Source organism: Leishmania martiniquensis, chromosome 3 (genome assembly GCF_017916325.1).
Source record: "Leishmania martiniquensis isolate LSCM1 chromosome 3, whole genome shotgun sequence".
Lineage (NCBI taxonomy): Eukaryota > Euglenozoa > Kinetoplastea > Trypanosomatida > Trypanosomatidae > Leishmania > Leishmania martiniquensis.
Genome location: NC_090138.1, coordinates 295,378 through 317,367, shown reverse-complemented (window position 1 = coordinate 317,367; position 21,990 = coordinate 295,378). Strand labels below are relative to the sequence as shown.

The 21,990-nt window shown below is 66.2% G+C and overlaps 3 protein-coding genes across 3 annotated transcripts; all 3 read left to right on the top strand.

Annotated features, from left to right (window-relative positions):
• Window positions 1–1,109: 1,109 nt before the first annotated feature.
• On the top strand, window positions 1,110–9,392 carry LSCM1_08120 (uncharacterized protein; the record flags this gene model as incomplete). Its single annotated transcript, XM_067325460.1, has 1 exon — window positions 1,110–9,392. One exon carries the CDS (start codon window positions 1,110–1,112, stop codon window positions 9,390–9,392), a length of 8,283 nt encoding a protein of 2,760 aa, XP_067181565.1.
• Window positions 9,393–10,101: 709 nt separating this feature from the next.
• LSCM1_08119 (uncharacterized protein) lies at window positions 10,102–13,239 on the top strand (the record flags this gene model as incomplete). Its single annotated transcript, XM_067325459.1, has 1 exon — window positions 10,102–13,239. One exon carries the CDS (start codon window positions 10,102–10,104, stop codon window positions 13,237–13,239), a length of 3,138 nt encoding a protein of 1,045 aa, XP_067181564.1.
• A 1,033-nt stretch (window positions 13,240–14,272) lies between these two features.
• LSCM1_08118 (uncharacterized protein) lies at window positions 14,273–21,688 on the top strand (the record flags this gene model as incomplete). Its single annotated transcript, XM_067325458.1, has 1 exon — window positions 14,273–21,688. One exon carries the CDS (start codon window positions 14,273–14,275, stop codon window positions 21,686–21,688), a length of 7,416 nt encoding a protein of 2,471 aa, XP_067181563.1.
• Between the last annotated feature and the right edge of the window lie 302 nt (window positions 21,689–21,990).

Sequence of the window (21,990 nt, the reverse complement as noted above, 5' to 3'; positions counted from 1 at the left end):
CCTACGGCTGTGTGCCCCTCTCGCTCCCGGCAAGTCTCAGTGTGATGGTATTGGGGAAGGGAAGGGGAGCACGCACACGACTCCGCGTCCCTGCGCAGTGAAGGTCGCAACAATGCCGAGGAAACCGCTTACGCCCCCCTCCCCCTTCCCCTACCCCCTTCCTCAGCGCCGCCACTTTTACCGTCGCCATCATTACCATTAGCGGCACCTCTGCACGAGCGAGCGCGTTGGGCATTTTTTTTATAGGGGGAGGGAGGGGTGTGTGACGTCATGCACCTCTATGAGTGTGGAGCGCCGCTACCCATTTAACGGACAGTTCGGCATCTCCTTCGAAATCATGGAAGTAGCGGGCGCCAACTGCAGTGGAGAGCGGGCGCAACACCGCCAGCGGCGCCCCTACGCCTCCCTCTTCCATCTTCCCCTTCCTCGATCTGTGACTTTCCCCGCTGCTCTCTGTCTCTGTCTCGCGCTCCGCCCCTTTTCCTGCGACCCGAAGTTCACCGATACGTTACGCATCCGTGCTTGATCGTGGCACTCGGGGAAGCCTTACAAGTGCACATGCGCCCATTCATCCACGGCGTCCACGCGCGCCGTCAGGTGGGGGCGTGTGTGGGTGAAAGAGGCCGCAGATGTGGCCTCTTCCGCCTCCTGCAGAGCAGCGCTGTCTCTGTGGGCGCTCGCACACGTATGCACAGGACTGCCACCCTTCACGCCCTGTTCCGCTCCCCTCGCCCAATGCGCCTCTCCTCTGTCTGCATCGCGCGCCTCATCTATCAGCATCGCACCACTCCACGCCACGCGACCACTCCGTCCCCATTGTACTTCCCCCACCCACCGCCATCAGCGCCTCCGCCGCGTATGTCCGTGGTGGGGGTCTGGTCGGAACCTTTGTGGACTTGAAAGCCTCTCTCTCTCCTCCCCCACTCAGTGTGGGTGTGGGGGTGGGTAGGTGGGTGCGTGTGCGGTCCAACCGGCATCGGCGGCAGAAACGTCGCCATCGATACTTAAGCAAAATAGCGCCACCACTGCTGCAGCGCCAGTGAGCGCGCTCACAGTGGTCCGCCTTAGACACACATACGCACATGCTCACACATCCACAAGTACCTGTCATGGCCTCTACTCCCGGCGTCGAGGAGGTGGCCGCTGTTGTCGCTGTTGCACAAGCACCTGTATCGCAGCCTATGCCACCGTCACCCCCGCCGCTTATCGAGCTCCCGCCATCGGCGCCGTCTACGCAGTCACAGCCCTCGCAGGAAGAGCCAGAAGCGGAGCAGCCAGACACCACACTTCCACTCCCACTGCCCGCCGCCCCCATGACACGGCGGCGCAAGCGGTCCCTCGCCTCAACGCGCGCGTCTGCACATTACCTCACCGCAACCACCGCTGCCATCGCGCGGAGTCGCAGCCCTCGCGGTTTCGCCGCAGCGCGCTCTACCGTTGTCTCCCCCTCTACGGCTACGCCGCCACCGCAGCCTGCTGCACGACCACAACGCTCGTCATCGTCACCATCTCTTCAAAAGAATTCAGGGCGACCACTACAGGGCGATGCAGGGCCCTTTGCTGGCAGTCGTCGCACGTCAGCGGCTCGCATGCCTGCATCCCAGCGGCACCGGCCGTCGCGGCACTCCAAGGCCACCCCCCACATGGCAAGAAGAGCGAGACGGGCGTCGTCGGCCGCATCGCCGTACGGCTCACTCATCGACGCTGTCCTGGACGAGCAGTTCGCGGCTGTGCCCGCCTCATGTCAGCCGCAGCTGATGGAGGGCACACGCGCTCGCATCTCTGACCCCGTCGACCCGCATGGCACCACAGGTGTGGCCGTAGATGGCGACGACGCAATAGTGGTAGAAGTCGTGCCTAGCGAGCGCCGAGGACGTGGCGGTGGTGTCGCAGCGCGCCGACAGCGGCGCCGAACACTGTCGTTCTCCGATGCAAGTCATCAAGTGGAGGAGGTCCTCGACCCCGATGATAGTGTCGACAGCGGTGAGGCCGCTACCGCGCCGCTTCAACTGCAGGCGTTGCGACTTCAGCCGCTTCCACCGGCGGCTCCTGCATCGGCGTTGATAGAGGAGGCGGTGCTGGCAAGCGGCGCTGATAGCGAGTTCGTGGACGCGTTTGTGGACGTCGCCGCCGTCTCGCCAACGCTGGCCAGCCGAGCGACGCAGTCGGCGGCACGGTCGTCACTGATGGCCGAGCGCGCGCGCCTGTTGCACGACAGTCCGTGCATGGTGCTCGAGTCGGGCTCCGCGCGCGGAGCGGCAAGGCTGGATGATGCAGAGGCCCGGGAGCTTCTGTGGCGGCCAACGGCAGAGCCGCGTGTCGTGGCACGGACCTCGAGGCCCGTTGGTGCTGCCATTCCGGCAAAGGACAGAAATGCTGGCCGGGCCTCCAAAAGGGCCCCGAGCGTCCAGCGGGCGGCCACCGCGCCGCCTGCGCTGCCCGCCGCGCTGGTCGCGTTTCTGAAGGCGGAGGCCGACGCTGAGGCGGCTGTGAGGGACCCCTCAGCCGCTGTGGGCGTAGGTGCCGACGCTCGTGCCTCGCCGACGCCAGCCTCTGATACAACGCTCTCACCCCCGCTCACCTCTGCGCCCTTCCTGCCAGTGCTGTCTCCGGCGGCTGAAAGTGCAGCGGTGTTGCGAGAACTGAAAGATGTGCAGCGACGTCTGCGCGATCAAAGTCATCGTCAAGGGACCATGGAGACATCGGCGGGTGCGACACCACCGGATGCGAGGGCGGAGGCGTGCGTCTCTGCTGCGGGGCTATTCAAGCGCACGCAACGACGGGAGAGCTGCTCCCCCTGTGACGTTACCGCTACTGCATCATCCGCCTCGTCAACGGCCACCGATAGCAGCAGCACGGCACCAAAGCACTCCGCGCAGCGTGGTAGCGCTGGCAGAAGCCGCAAGGCAGGCCTCCATCGCGCCACCTCCGAGTACTGGGTCACTGCCTCCCTGGCAGAGATTGTCGACGCTATCGATGAACAGTGCACCGCCGCCCCGGTGCGCGAGCGGCAGCGCGGCGAGGCAGACTTTCACCCCACAAGCTACGCCCGACGTCTGCTGGATACGAGTGCTCGCTCGTGTACCCCGTCAACCGGCACGGACGACGACGATGGCACATACACCGGTGGCAACTATGCCGAGGACGACGCCACCGGCTGCCAAGGTGGGAGAGCAGAGGAAGGCAGACGGCAGGAAGAGGGGGGCGGGGCTACAGTAAGCGGCCATCGTCGCTCTTCACAAAGCGCACCGTCTACGCTGTTCAGCCCCTCGTCGGCTGCGCTGCAGCGCGAGGTGCTCCTCCGCTCCAGCCCCACGTGGGTGACAGCGGCAGCTGAGCTTGGGCTCACTCCAGCAGAGGTTCAAGACCTTCTGCAGTACAGCCTCAGCTCCCCAAGTGCTTCTGCTTTCTCTCTTGCCGCCGGCAACCGCCGCGCACATGATGGCAGGGGGGTCGTCGAGGCTGCGGTGGATGTGCAGGACGGCAACGGCGTTGCTCGACAGCGCTCAGGCCCGGCAAAGAATCGCAGCGGCGGCGAAGGAAGAGGCGAGTCTCCGTCAAAGACGCAGCAGCAGCGTCCTCATCGATCGGACTCCGCATCGCTGGATGCGGCCGCGCAGGCCGCCCTTGCGCAGCGCATCGTCGCAGTAATGCCTGCCATACCTGCCGAGCTGCAGAGCGAGTTGAACCGGCAGCGCCGTCTGCTGGAGCGAATCTATCGTGATGTGAACTGCATGAGTGCGCCGGCACACGCTGCTGTGCGAGCACGTCTGGCGTCGCCGACGCTGTCCTTTGCCGCTGCTCGCCAGCCGCCGCCCGTGGAGCTCACCACCGGTGCGCGAGCAGAAGCAGCGCAGACAAATCCGCAGGCGGCCGCGGAGCCTCACGAAGAGCGGGTGCAACACGACGAGTACCAGCAGCTGCTATTCGCGTCCCTGCCGCGTCCGGCAGCGCAGGCGTTGATGGTCGCCGGGGGCCTTCGCGGTGCAGCTGCGGACCCGTCACGGCCACTTCCACCCTTCCACGCCGTCGTGGCGCATCCCACGCGGCGCGCCCTACCTGTCACGGCTACCTTGTCAACGGGCAACGACGCTTCTGCGCCGCGAGAGCCATATGAGGAGGCGCTGCGCGAGCTGGCACAGCGGGAGGCGGACCACTACATCAGTGAGCTGGACCGTCTCCGCACCTCGTACGACCGTCAGCTGCAAGATGAGCGCCATCAGCGCCAGCAGGAGCGCCGGCAATACGCGGAGCTCCTCCAGGCCCAGCAGCGTAAGATGCTGCGTCACCATCGCGAGACGGTCCACTTGCTACAGCGCGAGTGTCGTCTTCAGAAGCAGCAGCAGGAGTCGCTCATCCAGAAGTTGGTCGCCTCGCAATCGGCGGCAGTGCAGCGGCAGCAAAATCAGCAGCAGCAGTCGATGAAGCTGATGCTCTCAGGCGCCGTGGATGTGATGAAGAGCTGTGTGGCGGCAGAGGGTGTTGAGAGGGGCGTGGACGCAGGGGAAGCAGCGGCGGCTTCGACCTCCAGAGTGATACAGAGGCGTCGGCAGCGGCAGCAACGACAGCGGCCCCGCGCGTTCTTGGGCTGTGCGGGAAGCGGAGGGCTCAAAACGTGGCCGACCGCTGGCAAAGCAGCTCCCTCATCGGCGGCGGTATGCGCTGCCGGCACATCAGCAGCAACGGTCCCTGCTGCACCCTCCTCCGTATCGTCTCGATCCACCTCGCCGCTGCGGCCGAACGACGGCAGTGGAGATGTGCGAGTCGTATCTCGTGTGGCTGCGGACGGAAGGCCCGCAGAGGGGACTCACAACGGAGGCTCTGCGCCTCTGACCGCGAGCGGTGAAAAAGCAGCGCAGCACCGGGCCGCTGGCATCACGCAATCTGTGGTCTCGCCTACATCCGCTCTGGAGCCGGCGCAGGCGACTGCCACACAGGTAGACGCAGTGGCAGCCGGTGCGGTGCCCCACTCAAACACACCAGAGGTGCTGCGTGCCGTGTACGGCGGCGGCGCTGGCCCACCGCCGCGACGGTCGCGCCCACAGGGACGCATGACGCTCCCTCTGCATGTGCGCCTCCCTCCTGAGGAGGACACGCCGACGCACCGGCGTCTCAGCACGGCTGCGCTGACCGCGGAGCTGTCCGATATACGCGCGATAGCAGCAGCGCGTGATGCGGGGCTTGCGGAGGGGACACGCCTCTATGGCGTCCAGCCCCGCCGTCCTCGCCTGTCTCAGTCGCCGCCCTCCCCCAACACGGGTGAGGCGGGGATGCAGCGACTCAATCAGACGGCCCCATGCAGGGCACTTTTGGCAACGCCGTCGTCCGAGGCTGCCGACCGGCACGCGCATACCCCCGGTGGCGAGAAGGTCGTGAGGAGGAGAAGCGCAGAGTCGCGGCGCCTCGGCCGCGCTCAAAGCCGCAGTGGGCGTGGCCGGAGTGTCAAGAGCCGAGGGCCCTCCCCGGGCCGACGTGGGCGACGCACCCCTCCGTACGCCGCCGCTCGCAGCGGAGGCGGCGGCCGCCCCCTCCCTCGCCACTTCGACACAGAAATCGTCAGCGCCCTCTCCATAGAGGCTGCCACAGCACCCTTGCACGGCGCGTCGGAGACACAGGCGCCGCCCGTGGCCCCGCGTGGCGGTGTGATGGCGGGCCGTGGCGTTTGGGCCGAATCCATACCTGAGGGTGATGGGCGCACCTGCGGCGAGACGGACCCGTACCAGCAGGCAGTGGACGCTGCCGTCGTGACGGCGGGGGTGACTGCCGGCAAGCCCTCGGTAGGGCGCCCAGTATTGATGCTGAGCCAGCCGGCTGATGGTGGAGTGGACAGAGTCACTCATGCGGCGGGCGTCCTTGCCGCGGGGGGCACTCCGGCGCCATGCACCGCCCAGGCTGTGGATGCACAGCTGCGGGCGGCGTTGTGTCACCGCGCCGGCGTCGTCAGGGCGCTGCGTCAGATGGCTTTGCCCTCTTGCTCGCCGCCCGGCGCAATACCTCCTCGCACTGAAGTGGCGGCAGCACCGGCGCAAGGCGACGGGTCAGCAGGCGATGACGGTGCGCACGCCATCTTAAACGCCGTAGGCTCCCTCCCCCCGTGCGATGGCGTCTTCTTCGGCGCCTCGGCCGAGGTGCTGATCAAGACTACGGACAGCTGCGCAGTCGGGGGCGACAGTGAGGGGGTGCTTCCAAGCAACCTCGCCGACGCGCAGGTACCGCTGACGATGCTGAGTGACTATGAGCGTGCGTGGACCCGTTATGCCGCGGCGGAGCGCGAGGTCGAGAGTCACGCCCGGACGCTTGCGGCCGAAGACGCCGGCGTACTGGAGTCGGTCGGTATCGCCACGCAGCACCGCCGGCGCGGCCAAGGAGAGGAAGACGGCGCGGAGTTGACCGTTGTGACGGCATCCCGCCCTGCCAGCACGGCCGCGGCGGTGTGCTACCGCGAGAGCGAGCTCGGCTATGGTTACACAGCGCTGAAGGGGGGCAGCGTACATGTTTCGCCGCGCATGGCTGCAGAGGCACGGGCACTGACGGAGGCGCGCAGGCGACTGTCGGCGATTCGAGCCTGCTTCATCACGCCACCGCCCCGCGGCGCCGCTTGCGCAGTCGGCAGAAGAGCCGCGGGCAGCACAGCCGGGCTGGACGCTTCTGTGCGGGACGCCGCCCTCGCTCGCCAGCTCGTCGATTCCGTGGTGCTGAGTGTGTTGGAGGCACCGCACCAGCACTCGCACACAGACCCGGTGCGGCAGGTGATGGCGGCTATGGAGCACGAGATGCTGCGCCTTATGGTGGCCGAGTGTCTGGAAGAGCGGGCAGAGGTGGCCTCTGGTCACGCGCAGGAAGCGAAGGCGCATCGGCAGCCGGAGAAGCCAGAGCAGCTGCGGTTGGACGCGGATCTCGCGCGCGCGCTCGCGGAGGCAGCACTGGAGGACGCCGTGCACGCCGCTCTCGCGCGCGTTCGCGATGGTGAGATGATCACCCCAGTCACCGCCCACAGCGACGAAGCTGCCGCTGCGACAGGTGCGACAAGGACAGCCGCTGCGGATGCACCCGTGGAGGCATCCTGGGCGCCGGAGGTCGACGCTCGCGAACACGTTTTCGTTCCGCGCACTGCGTCCACCGCGTGGCTTCGAGATGACTCGCCGCCGCCACAGGCAGCGCCACCAGAGCAAGGCCCGTTGCAGCCGATAGATAAGAAGGCGATGGGTGAGCCAGACGCGATCACGGCGACGGCGACAGTAACACTGCCGTCATCACGCAGCGAGAACCACGGCACCACAAGCAGCGCGACGTTGCGAGCAACAGAGCCGGCTACGCAGGAGGTGCGTGTTGTGGTCGACATCAGTCCCTTTGTGCGCCACATGATGGCATCGCGCGACCTAGCGGCTGCCACACCCGCGCAAGAGCCACAGCAGCTGTATGGCCCTCGACCATATCCGCCAGTTCAGCAAGAGCAACTTCCCAGCCGGTGGATGGCGCTCGAGGATCGCAGGGACGTCATCGTCGAGGTCGAGGGTGGCGCAGCTGTGGCGGAGACGAGGGCAGGGCTGCCAACGCCAACTGTAGTGAAGGCAGAGAACGTAGCGAAGCGCAAGCCTGCTGCTGCGCCCACCGACGACGACGACGGCCGCCTGCAGGCTTCGACTGTATCGGCCACCCCAGCAGCAGTGCCGGCATCCCCTGCCCTGGCCATTCCGCTACCTGCAGCAAGTGCCGCTGTCGTGTCGAGCTCATCTGCAGTTGTGGCGCCCCCACTAGCACCACCAACGCTGCCCGTGCCGGCTCCCGTTGAGCTGACTGGTGCGCATGTGTGGGGCACAGTATCCCCAGAGGATCACTCCGACGTGCACCGCGCGCCGCAGCTCATGCTGCTACGCCTGCTCGAGTCGTCGCTGCTTGACCAGGAGCGGCTGCAGCGCGCCAGCCTGGCCGACCGTGAGGAGGAGCAGCGCCACGCCCACGAACTTCTTTGCGAAGTGGCGAAGGCCGCCGCAGAGCAGAGGTCTTCTACGAGAGCGAAAATGCCGGTGCCAGTACCCGAACCGTCGGCGGTCGCGACACCAATGGCACCATCTCAGATGGCTGTGCCACAGCAACGTGTGGCCGGAGCCGACCCTAATGACGCACGGCGCGAGGAGGGAGAGGGGGCAGGGGCGGCGACGTCGCGCCCTCCACCCGTGCGGGACGCGGTGATGGGGTTCGTCATGGAGTGGGTGCGGCAGTTCGGCGCCGCAGAGCAGCAGCCGTCATCGTTGCACGACGGGGCCACCCCCGCATCCCCGGCCTCCCTGGCTGAGGGCATCGCCGCGGCGCAGAGAGCGCCGCCGCATGATGCCCCCCGGCGACCGCCGCCGAGTCTCCTCATGCGATACGCCGCGTCGCGCCCTTCCACGCGCAATCTTGGCTCCTCGACGTCAACGGCGTCATCGTCCTCCCTGTCGCCGTCGCTGCCGTCGTCTCTGCTCATGACGTCGTCGTCGTCGTCATCGCTGCTCACAGAACAGGTGTGGCGGCCGGCAGGGGTAACCGGAGGTCAGCGTAGCGGCGGGCAGCACGCACGCAAGGCGCGGCCGGTGCTTGACACACAGCGCGACGACACCTCTTCGAGCACGGCGACTACGCACTACACAACTGGGCGCAGCTCCGTAACGCTCGCCGTCGCTGATGCAGCGCGAGAGGACAGAGCGGCGCTGTCAGGCTCGTCGCGCCTTCTCCCTCCTCGCGCTTTCGCAGAAGTTCAGGCGGCTCTGGCCACAGCATTGCGTGCGCATCAGCACTCCCAACGTGCCGAGGAAGTGAATGTGGCTCCGGCAGAGGAAAACCGCTTAGGGGTGAGCGACATCCCACTGGGCTCTGCCGTGGGCAACAGCCCGTTCGCCGTCTCGCTGCCAGCGCACTCGGCCGAGGCGATAGCCTTTATGCGGACACCGTCGCCGATGTCCACCGCAGCCGCTGCGTGCGAAGACAATAGGTGCGTGAAGAGGAGCGCCGATGAAGCGCGGAAGCCGGCGCCGTCCGAGGGTAAGGGAGACAAGGGCGTGGGCGCAGTTGTCCTTGTACCGCCTCCTGGTGCAGAGCAACCGCATGCCATGGAGTCACGGCCGAGGTCGCCCTCTCGCACTGGGTCGTGGGTGTGCGCGAGCCTGACAAGCACGTCTACCAGTAGCCACAGCGGCGATGGTGGCTGTCGCGGCTGCGGTAGCCAGCCGGCCCGCGCCTGCTCTGCTCAAGGCAGTGCCTTTCCTTCATCCGCGCTGCCGTTCATGTCCGCTCGAGCGCGCAGTGGAGCCGAGTCGACAAGCAAGAATGGGGTTCCACCCGCTCCCACGTCCACAACCCGGGCCCCGCCAGCAACTCCCGCATCAGTGCCCTTGCCGTCATCATCATCTTGAGGTAACCGTAGGCTTCTTCAAGCACAGGTGCCGCGCCACCATGAGGAGCAGTGTGCGAGGGCGGTACTGCAACACCCGCAGTAGAAGTGGAGCCATCAGCAAAGAAGCTCTCGGTGAGGCTGTGCGCCCCCCTTCTCTCTCCTGGATGCATCAGCGAGTCCTCTCCGCTGCGCACGCGATGGGCTCTCGGTCTGTCTGTGCGTACGTGTGTGTGTAGTGTGTGTGTCATTGGGGAGAGAGCCTCCGTCACGAATGAATGGCAGGTGAAAAGAAAGGCGACGATGGCAGCCACCGCGGCATGCACGTGCGTGTGCGAGGCGGCGTCAGGACAGCGTCCACGTCTCTTCACACACCCGCTCACCTCACCCTATGCCTCCACCTCTGTCCCAACCCCCTCGTTCTTGCATCCGTGGCAGCACCCGCATCAGCGCCCCCTTGCCTCTGCCCCACGCACTCGTCCGTCCTCCTGCTGGCTTCTCCCTCACTCACTCTCCTCCCCACCACCACCACCCGTCTGTCAGCCCTCGCCCAGGAGCACACGCGCACCGCCGCGCCGTCGTCGTCGCTGCTGATACAGGTGTCACGATCGCTGTCGCCGTGACGCACAGCCAGAGAGGCGCGCATACATATACAGTCGAAGTTGCCGCATCGGTGCTTGACGGAACGCACACACACGCACGAGTGCATCGGCACCGACGCGGAGGAGTGCATGTGGTCATCCACGACGGGAGGGGGGCTTTCGACGGGATACCGAGACCCGACAGTGCCCTTCGCTGAGAACGCCACCACCACCTCCTCCGCCTCGACGTGGTTCGAGGAGAGCTATGTAGACTACCGCACGTTGCAGGGCCTCATCGAGGCGGCGCCAGGAATGCAGGCGGCGCACAACACCCGGGGACGCAGAGGCGCCGACCCGCTGGCCAAGGCGGCATGGGCGCAGCGGCAGCGTGAGCGGCAGGAACGTCGCTTCTTTCGAAAGCGCGGGGCTGTGGACTACCAGCGCAACGCCGTATTCTTGTCGGCGGGCTGCGAGCCAGGTGAAGAACCGCACAGAGATGGCGTGCAGTCGAGCGCTGACGAAGAAAATTTGACCTGCGCGCATCCGCAACGGCAGCAGCGGGGTCAAGCCTCGAAGAGCGCCTTCGACGACGAGCCAGCTGGCGACTGTGTGCCGGAGGAACTTCAGCTGTGGTACGTGGCGAGCAGCAGCGCAGTCCACAGGGTGCCGATAGCTGCGACTGCTGCCCGGGCGAGCAAGTCTGCAAAGGGGGCAGAGCAGCCGAAGGCGCGCCACTCCACTACGCACGCGGCATCAGCAAAGTTGGACGAGATGCGCGCCGGAGAGGAAAGACTCGCGTCGGCAGGAACATTCACTGGCTGTTTCTCAGCAACCGACGTGCCTGGCGGTGTCGCTGCTCGCTCGTCCATCCGCAGTGCCGGGGCCGGCACTACATCTGTGAACGTCTTGCAGAGCCGCGTAGCCCCACGCTCCGGCTACGTGGTACAGCTACCAGATAAAGGCGAGGCCCACGCCGCTGAGGAGGGCAGGGCAGGGCAGGCGCCGATCTCTGCTGGGGCGGCACAAGCAGCCGCGCCGCCCACCTCCGGGTCCGTCAGGAAGGACAGCGCCGGCAACAGCGCGGAATCGCACGCCTGGGGTGGGCGGCCGCCCTTACGGGCTCACCGCTACGTCGAGCAGCCCAACGGCATCTTCCTCGACCACGCGCAGCACGCCGACCTGTTGGCCAAGTTCGCTGTCGAGGCGGAGATTCGTCACGCTCAAGAAAAGGGCGACGCCCGTCGTGCGCGGCGGTGGACGCGGCACCTCTACGGCCAATGGGGGGAGGAGACTCGTCCTGGCGGCAGGCTGCGACAGGACGGTACAACGGCAGCGACCGCATCGGCGAACACCAGCGCCGCAGCGTTGGCGCGTGGCCGCTACTGCTGGTTTTACGACGCAGCGACATACCGCCACCGCTTCGTGTCGACGCTGCGCTATCTGCAGCGGGTGCATGTCTTTCTGGTCGCCGTTGCCGCTGGCGTATCACTGCTGATGCTCTCCGCACTGACGGTGCCACTCCCTCTCCCCTCTGTCAGCGGTGGCGCGTCTGCAGTGCTGCTACTTGCTCTCTTTGAGAACGCATCTGTCACGCCGACAGGCACCGGCGCTGTTGCTGCCGGCGCGCATGTGCTCCCGGTGATGGAGCAGGGTAGCCCGACCTTCGCGCTCGTCCTCGCTGTCACCCAGGTGTACCACACCTCCCTTCTCCTGTGTCTGTGTCTACTGCTCGTCATCACAGGTTACGCGCCGGTGCCGTGGTCCGTGGCAGAGTGGTACTGGATGGCGCAGCGGCGACGGTGGTTGCAGGAGGAGCACAGAGACGCCGAGCGCGCGGGCGACTGGGGCAGTCAGGCCGGAATGCGAAAGGGGAGCAACAGCGGTGGTAGCGGTCGCAGCATCAGCGCCGCCAGTAACAGCGACATCGCCTTCGCCAAGGGCAGTAGTGCGGCAGGGCTGCGAGACCAGCAAGGAGCATCGAGCATGGCGCGTCAAGATGCGATGTCCTCCAGCAACGTCCTCGGCAGCGGCGGTGGTGGCTCCCGCTCAGCGCTCTTTGCCAGCATGTACTCACACCACTCCCCCGATGACAGGCGGAGCCGGTCAGTAGACGGTGATGGCGACTGGGCAAAGAGGGAGGCACACGCCAGTGACGAGCTGACCTGCGGCGCTACGCACGCGCACCAGCAGTACCGCGAGGACTTCTTTTGGTACGCGGACAGCGCCTTCGCCGGTCTGAAAGACTCGGTAATGTGTAGCGTGGGGCAGCACGCCCGCCCATCTGCTGCATCGCTCCTGTCGCCGCGCGGACGCGACGGTGTGGCGGCCTGTTACCACCCGCTGCATCATAACAGCGCAAGCGGAAGTCTCGCCGGCAGCTCGGCGACAGCCGCTCTGGGGCATCAGCAGCAGCCGTATAGGCCGCAAGGAGGGGCCTTCACACTACGTGGAGCTCGTTCCGCGGCGGCGTTGTCTGCAGCTCCGTTCCGCGCACCCGCCATAGCAGCGGCACAGAGGGTCGGCGGCGCCTCCGCTGACCGCGCTCTGCAGCCACTGCCCCCTGTTGGGCTCTCCCCGGCAGGCGCCCTGGAGGGCGGCCTCTCAGCGGGCAATGTGTTCACGCGCACTTTTGACCACGTCGAGCGATGCGCCATGCAGCAAGTGTGCAACGCGCTGCATACGCTGGCGCACGCCTGCTGCATGCTCTGCGCGCAGCCCAGCGACGACACCATCGCAAGCAGCGGCGCCGGCAATGCTCTAGGAGGGGCAGCCCGGGAGACCGCCGTGTCGCCGCGCTTCGTGGGAGGCGGCACGTCAGCAGCTGGGCGGGAGCTCGGCTTCTCCTTGAGTCCGGAGATCCGCCGCGCCAGCTCCGTTGCACCTGCCCCCCTATACCTGCACGTGCTCTTTCAGCCGCGGCTGTGGTGCGTGGCTGTGGCACTGGCGCTGACCATCGTTGAGATAGCATTCATAGACGAGCGTACTATCGAACTGCTATGGCTGGCGCAGCCAGCGTCATGGTGGTCGGCCTCCGCCACGCCACCTGAGCGGACGACCAGCACAGGCGACGTCATCCTTCCCCACGTGTGGACAGTGGCCAACTTCACACCAGTCTCCGCGAGGAGGAGCAGTGGTGGCGTTCGGATCGCTGCAGCAGCGTCAGGTGTTTCTGCTCTTCCGGACGATGCCGAGTGCACCTCTGGGCATGTGTGGCGCGTACTGATGGCAGTCTACGCAACGCGCATGGCGGTGTTGTGGATCGCCTTTATACTGAACGTCTTCCTGTAGCCCCTCCGCATCCCCCCATCCCCTCGTTAGCATCGCCAGCGGCAGCGCACAAACGTGGGCGCTCTCCCTCGCTCGCTCTACGGCGACTGGTGGCTGCAGCTGTGGGGTGAGGGAGGAGGAGGAGGGGGGCTGAGGAGTTGCACAACCGCCGCCATGCACCGATATCTCAGTTGCGTCACGGCGCATCAACTGGTGTTGTACACAAGCATAGATTTTCATGTGCATAGGTGAACGCGCACATGCACCGACGGTTGCCCGCGCCCCGCCTCCGTGCGCTACCAGAAGCCCAAGGATTACCGCCACGACCACCGTCACCGGTCACTACTGTCGCTACGTCTCCCTCTCGATCAGCATGCGCGCTGGCCTTCCCCTCCCCCGCCTCCTCCGGCTCGCCATTCATGTGTTCACATGCGATGATGTCAGGGCCGCGCCGCAGTGCCTAGCGGCATCCCAGCGTGTACACAGCGCCCCCACCTCGCCTCTGAGGGGGGGTGTCGGGAGCGCAGGCAGACCCCCTTCTTGCCCCCTTCTCTTTGCCTGTGTGCAGAGGAGGGCGTGGCTGTTGCATCGCACTTCTCTCCCCCCGCCTCCGTCAGGTGCTGTGCCGCCGCCTTCGTTGTCAGCGCTCATCATCTTCCCGTCATTGCACCTGCCACGGACGTGCTCGTATACGCCACACGCACGCATCTCAGCACAAATATATCAACAGCAGCGCGTCCTCATCCGCTGTCACTCACCACCTGCGTAGCCTGTCACGCGCGCATCACTCGCAGGTGGTCCGCACACAGGCAACACCCACACAAGCGGCGAGGAGGGGGGAGGCGGAGGCGGTAATCCCCTTCAGTGCAGTTCTCTTTCTCAGCTCGGCCCCTTCCCCCTCCCCCACCTCCCCTGCCTCCCCCACACACACACACACTTTGCCGCTCATCACTTCTTCCTTCTCTCTTTGTCGGTGAGCTTCACAGGGCGCGACCAGCCCCATCGCTTCATATATACCCCACCCACCCCCCACCGAGCGCTGTCACACGTTCGCATGAGTGAGGCGAAGGCATCGCCAGCCGTGGCGCATTCTCGATCCAGCGGCGACGACGACGACGTTGTTGCTGAGGGCCGCGGCGACGACGGCCACCGTTATTACCTATCGCCACCGCAGCCACACGAGTGTGGCAGGGCAGGAGACTCGTTGGAAGTGAATCTGAAGAGTCCGCCGAGCCCCGGAGATGTCGGCCTCGAACCGCCTGTGTGGTGCCGCCTGTCGACTGGCAGCATCCCTGCACGCTCGCCAAAGACGCGCGCCATGGCAGGTCCGCAGAGGCGCTTCCACGACGGTAGTGGTAGTGAGAGTGGGCATGACATGCACACCATGTCTGGCGCAGCGGGTGTTGGTAATCGGGGTCGCAGAAGAAGCACGCCCGCGACTGCGATGCCTAACCACCCTGCGTGTGTGCGGTGCGGCAGTGGCGGCGCGGCGAAGGCAGCAACATTTTCCCAGCAGCACCAAAGGCACCATCACCGCGGCATGAGCTTGGCGCACCGCAGCGTCAGTTTTGCCTCACCGGCCTCGCCATCCACGTCGAACATCCACAAGCAAAGCTCGTCAGGAGAGGAGACGCAGTGTGGAGTGGAAGGTATCTGTGGTACTGGCGGCACGCACGAAGCGATCCCAAACTCGCCCTGCGTAGGCCCTGCCGGTCGACATGAGCGCCTCCCAGCCGGAGTGGCGCAGTACACACCCGTGTACGTCAAGGCCAACCTCATGGCCACCGCATCGCCGGCCGCTGCGGGGGCTGCAGCCCGTAGAAGCACTCAGCGCCCCCGTCGAAAGCAGCAGTGCAACCGAGTGTTGACGGCGAACTCGCAGGCCTGGCATTGGGGTGCAGCTCCCGCCGTCACGGCGGCCTTCCAGCAACGGCAGCAGCAGGGCGGCGGCCGTCAGCGCCGCGGCGGCCACGTGCCGGCGCGGCTCTTCTCCAACGTTCCGACAACGGCGGCAATGGGTGCGGCGGTCGCGGCTCGGGCCCAAAAATCTGCGTTGAACACGACCACAGCGGTGAGTACCCCAACGGCGAAGCTGCCGCAGCAGCTCGCGCCGCCGATGTCCAGCTCTGAGGGCTGCTTGCGAGGGGGGGCGTCGACAACGGAGTCGATGCGGACCCTCACATATGCGGAGGAAGCACTGATGCCGCTCACCGGCAGCTTCACCAGCGAGGGCGCACCGTCGCAGACGAGTGAATCGCACGTCGGCCCAGAGACACCGCCATTGCCGTCAGCGTGTGGGGCGGCCCCTTCCCACTCTGACAGTACACCACACCGCCTTGCCCTACCTCACGCTCACACGCAGGCGGGGAGGCACCACCTCGGTGGACTGCGCGCCTTCACCACGCTAGCCCTTACGGATACGGCCCGCCCCGGGCCCCCGACCGGCAGCACTGTCACTGATGGCGCGATCGCCGCCGGCGGCGCGGCAGGCCAGCCGCACATGGTGGCGGTGAGCCTGACCGAGGGCAGTGATGACAGTCGAGACGATCTTCGGCGCGTTGCGAGCTTTGCGTCGGAGCAGGGGAGCAGCGTGTGCAGCTTAGCTGCATCGCGCCAGATGTCCAACCGCACGTGCCCGTTCAACGCCTCCGCCACCCATGAGGGCCCGGTGGAGGCGGCGGCCGCCACCATGGACGGGACCTTCACCAGCTCGGAGGCGCACACGACCCTCGACACTGGACCAGCGGCAGCCTCCGGTATTTTCAACCACGGCGGAGCAGCCACTGAGCACGCGCTTAGCACGGAGCACAGTACTAGGGTAGGAGGGGCGCTCACCGTCGGCTCTCCATGCAGTTGCACCAGCAGCGGACATGGCAGCTTCACCATCGCCGGGATGCCGGCGAGTGCCTCCGCAGCAGCCGCGTCAGCCGCCACTGGTGGTGCTGATGCGGAATCGCCCGGCGCAGGGCAGCGACAGAGCACGTCCGCCGAAAAAAGCGTTGGCGTCGGGTTGGTGGATGGCGCGACGATGCCGACGGACTCCCTCACGGCGCCGTCGCTGGTCGCTGCCACGGGCTCCGTGGAAGCATCGCGCGGGCTGAGGGACAACGCCATCGCCGCGTCCCTACGGTCGCTGACACCGCATCAACACCCAGGCAATCCCACTGTGCTGGCCGTCAGCGCATCTCTCGACCAACGCACCACAACCGTCACCAGCAACTCTTTCTGGAGCTCAAGCAGTCTCAACGTGAACGCGGTGAGCAGCAGCGGCATCGCGAGCACCGCGGGTGCCGCGTCAGGCGGCGGTGGCGGCTTGGTTACCCTCGCCAGCAACCCCTCGATCTTCCCTGGCGGCTCCTTCACCATCGCCTCCACGACGCGCGACCCCCTCGCCGCGTCCATCACGCAGCAGAGCAGGTCCGCGCTGATTGCTGAGCTTAAGCGGCGGCGACAGCGTCTTCAAAAACAACTCGCTTTACTGCAGCAGGAGGCCACGGCGCACAACATCTTCGCCCTCGTCCGCGCCAGCAACGCCTCGCAACTGCGGTACCTCTTGCAAGAGGGGCTGTGCAGCGTGAACGACCGCGACTACAACGGCTGCACCCCACTGCACGTGGCTGCTGGCGAGGGCAATCAGACAGTCGTGCGCGTGCTGCTGTCCTTTTCTGCAGACGTCCTCGCGGTCGACAACAGCGGCCGCACCCCCCTCGACTGTGCAGCGGCGAACCGGCACAGTGGCGTCGCCCGCTATCTGCTCACGGTAATTCGCAGCACGCACCTCAGCCAAGGCGGTGGTGACGGTGGTGTCATCAGCAGCGGGGGCGAAGATCTTTTGCCCGAAGCGGTGCGTGGCGCGAACCTGACCACGGACAAGAGCTCTGTGGTTAGCGGCGCGTATGTGAGCCAGACTACCTCACCACTCGGCTCCGCGCCGTTGGGGGTGTCGCCCCTCCGATCGGCGGCGCTTTTGCGGCCTCTCTCCCGGCAGCAGCACTATCTGCACCAGCAGCCCGCCTCGTCCTCCTCGGCGATCTCCACACCGTCACCGCCCAGGCCCCCGAACGGGAGGCGGCCTCCCCCAAACCTGACTGCCTCCCGCACGACGACGGATGCCGAGAGCTGGAGTGACAGCGATGTGCCGCCGCCGGCTGCTGTGTGGGGTGCCAAAGACGCCCACGCAGGAGCGGCAGGAGCACGTCGGTCACCGAACCAGACAGTCGCTGCAGCTGGCGCGGCAGCCACCAGCGGCGTGCCTCGCGCGTCCACACCGAAGCCGCCGCGCTCGCTGGCGATGGACAACATCCGCGGCCCCTCATCGCGCTCATTGCCACTACTCTCATCGTCGCCGCAGCGCCTTGCGTCACAGCCAGGCGCGGCTGCAGTGTCGAAGTCAGCGGCGGGCAACAGCAGTCTGACAGGCTACGAGAGCCCGGCGTCTATGCTGACCCCGCGGTGCTGGTGCAGCAGCATTCCGCACGGCAGCTCCCCGCAGAGGCCTGTGCTTCTCTCGTCGCTCGACTCCACGGCGGCAGCCCACTCCCGCGGCCTCATTGCGGCGGAGTCGAACGCGGGCGCCGCCTCAACGGAGCCGTCCTCCGCCTGCAGCAACAGCAGCCCGCCACAGCTCTCCGCCTTCGCTGCGGCTGGCATCAGTCCAGCGACGAGGGCCGCTGCTTGCAGCGCTGCCTCGCGCCCGATGCTACCGCCGTCCTCCTCGTCCTCGCAGCGCTTCAGCAGCAGCCACACTCAGGAGAGCACGGCGCCGCGGCCTAGCACGACGGCCGTAAACAGCTCCGACACCAGCTGTGGCAACAGCCACGCTAGCAGTGGTGGTGGCCATCGCCTTACGTGGCAGGCCGTGTCGCAGTCGCCGTACTCCGTGAATGAAATAAAAGAGAGCGTCAGCGAAGACGCAAGCGAGGCGGCGACGCAGCGGCCACCGTCGCGCGCGTACACCACCACGCCCCTCACGGTAACGGCGGCCGGTGCAGTGGCTCGCTGGCACGACGTGGATGAGCCGCTCGCGGACACGGATGTCGAGGATATCGAAGATGTCCTCCTTGGCCGGCGCGGCCACCTCAGCATGAGACGCCGTCGCATGTCCCATGGCGGCCTCGCTTCCATGTCCTCCGACTCGTTGCGGAGCGGCAGTCCGCGTACACTCGCTGCTCGCAGAGACCCGCCGCACAGCTTTAGAGACTGCAGCAACTTCAACGAGACGGGGAGCTTCCCCGGCGAAGTTCCTGTAACGCTTTCCTCTCCGCCAGCGCGGATGGCATCGACTCGAACAGCAGCCGCAGCAGCAGTCCACACTCCATGCATGATGTCAGCGACGACCGGGGGTAGTGCGCAGCAGCGGCACATGTTTCTGCGCCCGCCACGCCATCCCGACAGCTCTCCCGCCGCGGCCGATCGGCAAGGCGCCGCCATGGCAGCAGAGGCGGACATATGCGCCACGAATATGCTGCGACCCATGACCTTTGTTGCCGTGGACGCGAACGACGGGCTCGGCAGCGATCCCGGCAGTGCCACCACACCGACGGCCACAGCCCCGCCAGCAACGACGGCACTGGTCACCATCCCAGCCTATTCGTTGGCGTTTAGCGGGCCCAAGTGTCCAGAGGAGCTGACCTCGTCGACCATCGCCTCCTGTGCCGGATCGCTGCGTGGCGTGGGTGCCGGTAGCAGCAGTATTTATGACATGGGCCAGCAGTCACTCGAGGAGCACCACCATCACTACCGCATGACCGTGCTTGGCATGCGTGGCAATCAGCAGCAGCCGAGAGGCGGGTCGGGCTTGGACAAGGGCTCGACGCCACCACTGCTGCAGCCGACGCGTGACACGTGCAGCTTCCCCGGAGCGGCGGCCGCTGTGGCGGGGCCCGCGCCACTCAGCAGCGGCGGCGGCAACAATGCATCTCTCTCTCTCTCTTCCTCTGCGGCGGCAGCAGCGACTGACCCCACTGTGGCGGCGCCGACTCCGTCAAACAGCACCAGCACCTCCGCTGCTGCGCCCGCGCCCCCCGCCTCGGCGAGCACTGCTGCCACTCCTGCCCCGGTCAATGCACCCGAGCTAGCTGCTGCAGCGGTGGCAGCAACGGTGGCGATGCCGACGGTCATTCGCTACACAGCCGAGGAGCAGTCCTTCCTGCCAGCGGAGCAGCCCAAGCCGGTGGATGTGGCCACGCTGCGCCACTCGAGCTACACCACCATCAGCGACACTGTCTCCGTCATCGTGTGCATGGTAGGGCTTCCAGGGCGAGGCAAGAGCTTCATCAGCAAGCGGCTCATGCGCTACATGAACTGGAAAGGCGTTCCATGCGAGGTATTCAATGCCGGCAACTACCGACGGCAACTGCTCGGGGTCGAAGGCACCGCGAGTGCGGACTTCTTCGACCCGGACAACCCGAAAGGCGCGCAGCTGCGAGAGCGCATGGCGCAGCTGGCATGTGAAGATCTTGTCAGCTTCATCGCCTCCCACTCACTCGCCGTCGGTATTCTCGATGCGACAAATACGACGCGCAAGCGGCGTGAATGGCTGTCGGACTACTTCCAGCAAGAGGCGCAACGGCATGCGGTGCCGTACCGGCTGCTCTTCATCGAGTCCGTGTGCACCGACGACTCGATCATCACGGAGAACATTCTGCGCAGCAAGTGTGACAACGATGACTTCAAGAACGTCAAGGACGTCAGCGCCGTCATCTCTGAGTTCCGCAGCCGCATCTCACACTACGAAAAGGTGTACGAGACACTGGAGGCGGAGGAGCGGATGCCGTATATCAAAATTATTGACGTGAAGCACCACGTCATACTGCACCGCGTGCCAAATGGGTTGGGCAGTCGCATCGCCTTCTTCCTCCTGAACCTTCACCCCATCGCCTACCCCATTTACGTGGCATTGCCAGGCGAGACCGTTGGTGACAGCAAACATGTATACGGCGGCGAGGAGCGACTGACAGCCCGCGGCGAGGCCTACGCGATCGCACTGAAGCACTTCATTCAAGATCGATACGTCCCGCACATGGTGGTGCTGCACGCCACGAACTACTCCGTGTTGAGCACGCTGGCACCGCTGCTGGAAGGCGCTGCAGAGGAAGAAGGCGAAGCTATACTGAGCGCGCCCAGCGTCACGAACAGCCCTGGCGTGTCGCCGGGCGACTCGTCTGGCACCTCGAAGACCAGAACACCTGCTGCACCGCAGCAGCCATCAGCAGAGGCGGCGGCGGCGGCGGCATCGAAGTTGGCTGTCGAGCCGGCGGACGCGGCCGCAGCCCCGGGTAGCAGGCCCTTGATGCCGCGCGCATCGAGCGAGGTCGCGCAGCTGCCGTCCTCGGCGCGCACCCTCGCGTCCGCCGGCCAGCGCTGCGGTAGCGACAGGGACCTCCACACCTCGGAGAGCAGAAGCCGGCACTCACTGTTGCCGAGTAGAGACGAGGGGCTCCGCGAGTTACGTGTAGGCCCTCCGTCAACGACCACCGAGGAGCTGCACGTTGTCGCAGGGGGGAAGCTCATGCACGAGGACGATAGCGACCAGGTGCATCAAGACGAAGAGGAGGAGATCGGCGATGAAGTTCTCTGCCCGGTGCCGGGGCTCGACAACATTAACTTCGGGCGCTTCAGTGGGCACACCGCCGCCTGGGTAAAAGAAAAGTACCCGCGCCTATCTGCCCTTCTGTACGCCGTGGACGACGGAGACGTGATGGGCGAGGCGAGGGCCGGAGCAGAGACACCACCGTCACCGTCGCCGCCGCCGCAGCAGCAGCAACATCGGCATCCGTCACGAGAGAGTAGCCGTCCTGCAGACGCCACCGCCTCCTTCGCCTCAGCCGGGAGCGCCAAGGCCACCGGCAGTGCCTCGCAGCACCACATGAGCCAGAGAAACGGGGCCTTCCTGGCTGCGGAGTGGCTCTCGGCCCCCCTGCCACCACCAGTGCACTACGCCACGCATGTGGAGGCCGTCTCGCACCTGCGGCGTGCCTCCAGCGGTGCTGACCCACGGCTGTCCTACTGCACCCAGCTACCGAATGGGGAGAGCTACCGGCAGGTCAACGTCCGTCTGGAGCCGGCGCTAATGGCTGTCATGCGCACGCAGTCCCCCGTGTTCGTCATCGCCCCGGCCGTGCCAGCAGAGGGGGTCCTCTCATTTTTTCTGGACGTCATACCGGAGCTGTCGCCGACGATCCGCATCCCGAGAGGGTGCGTGGTCGAGGTGGGGGTCAAGGACAGCATCACGGTACACCCGCTGCTGTCAGATTCACTACCGGAGAGCATGACACGCTCCCCGCTGACAGAGCTGCCAGAGATCCAGCAAGCCATTCGCGAGGTGGCTGCCGCCAGCTCCATGGAGAGGAGCAAAGCAAGGGCCCCTGCCAGTGCGAGCGACTCGGCCCAGCCTGGCGGATGCACGGGTGGTGGTGGGGATGGTGCAGCACACACAGTGCCGTCGCCGCCGGCGGTGGGGGCAGGGTAGGAAAACGGGGACGCGTGCTCGGTGAGCGCGTGCGCCCCTCGGCGGGTGACAGCGGCACCGTCTTCATCTTCTTGGCCCTCCGGGGGCTGCGCATGAGCTGTGGCATCCTCGCCCACGTCGCGTGTCACCCGTATCCCTCTCTGATGTGCCTGGCGTGGTGGCGCTGTAGAGTGGTCACTCACAGCTCCGCGTTGCTTCGATGTGAGACCCATTAACTGCTTCTTAATTACCTCTGTGCCCTCCGCTGTGTGGGGAGCGGGGGGGCGTGCGGGACCTCAGGTGGCGAAATCGCGTACCGTCCC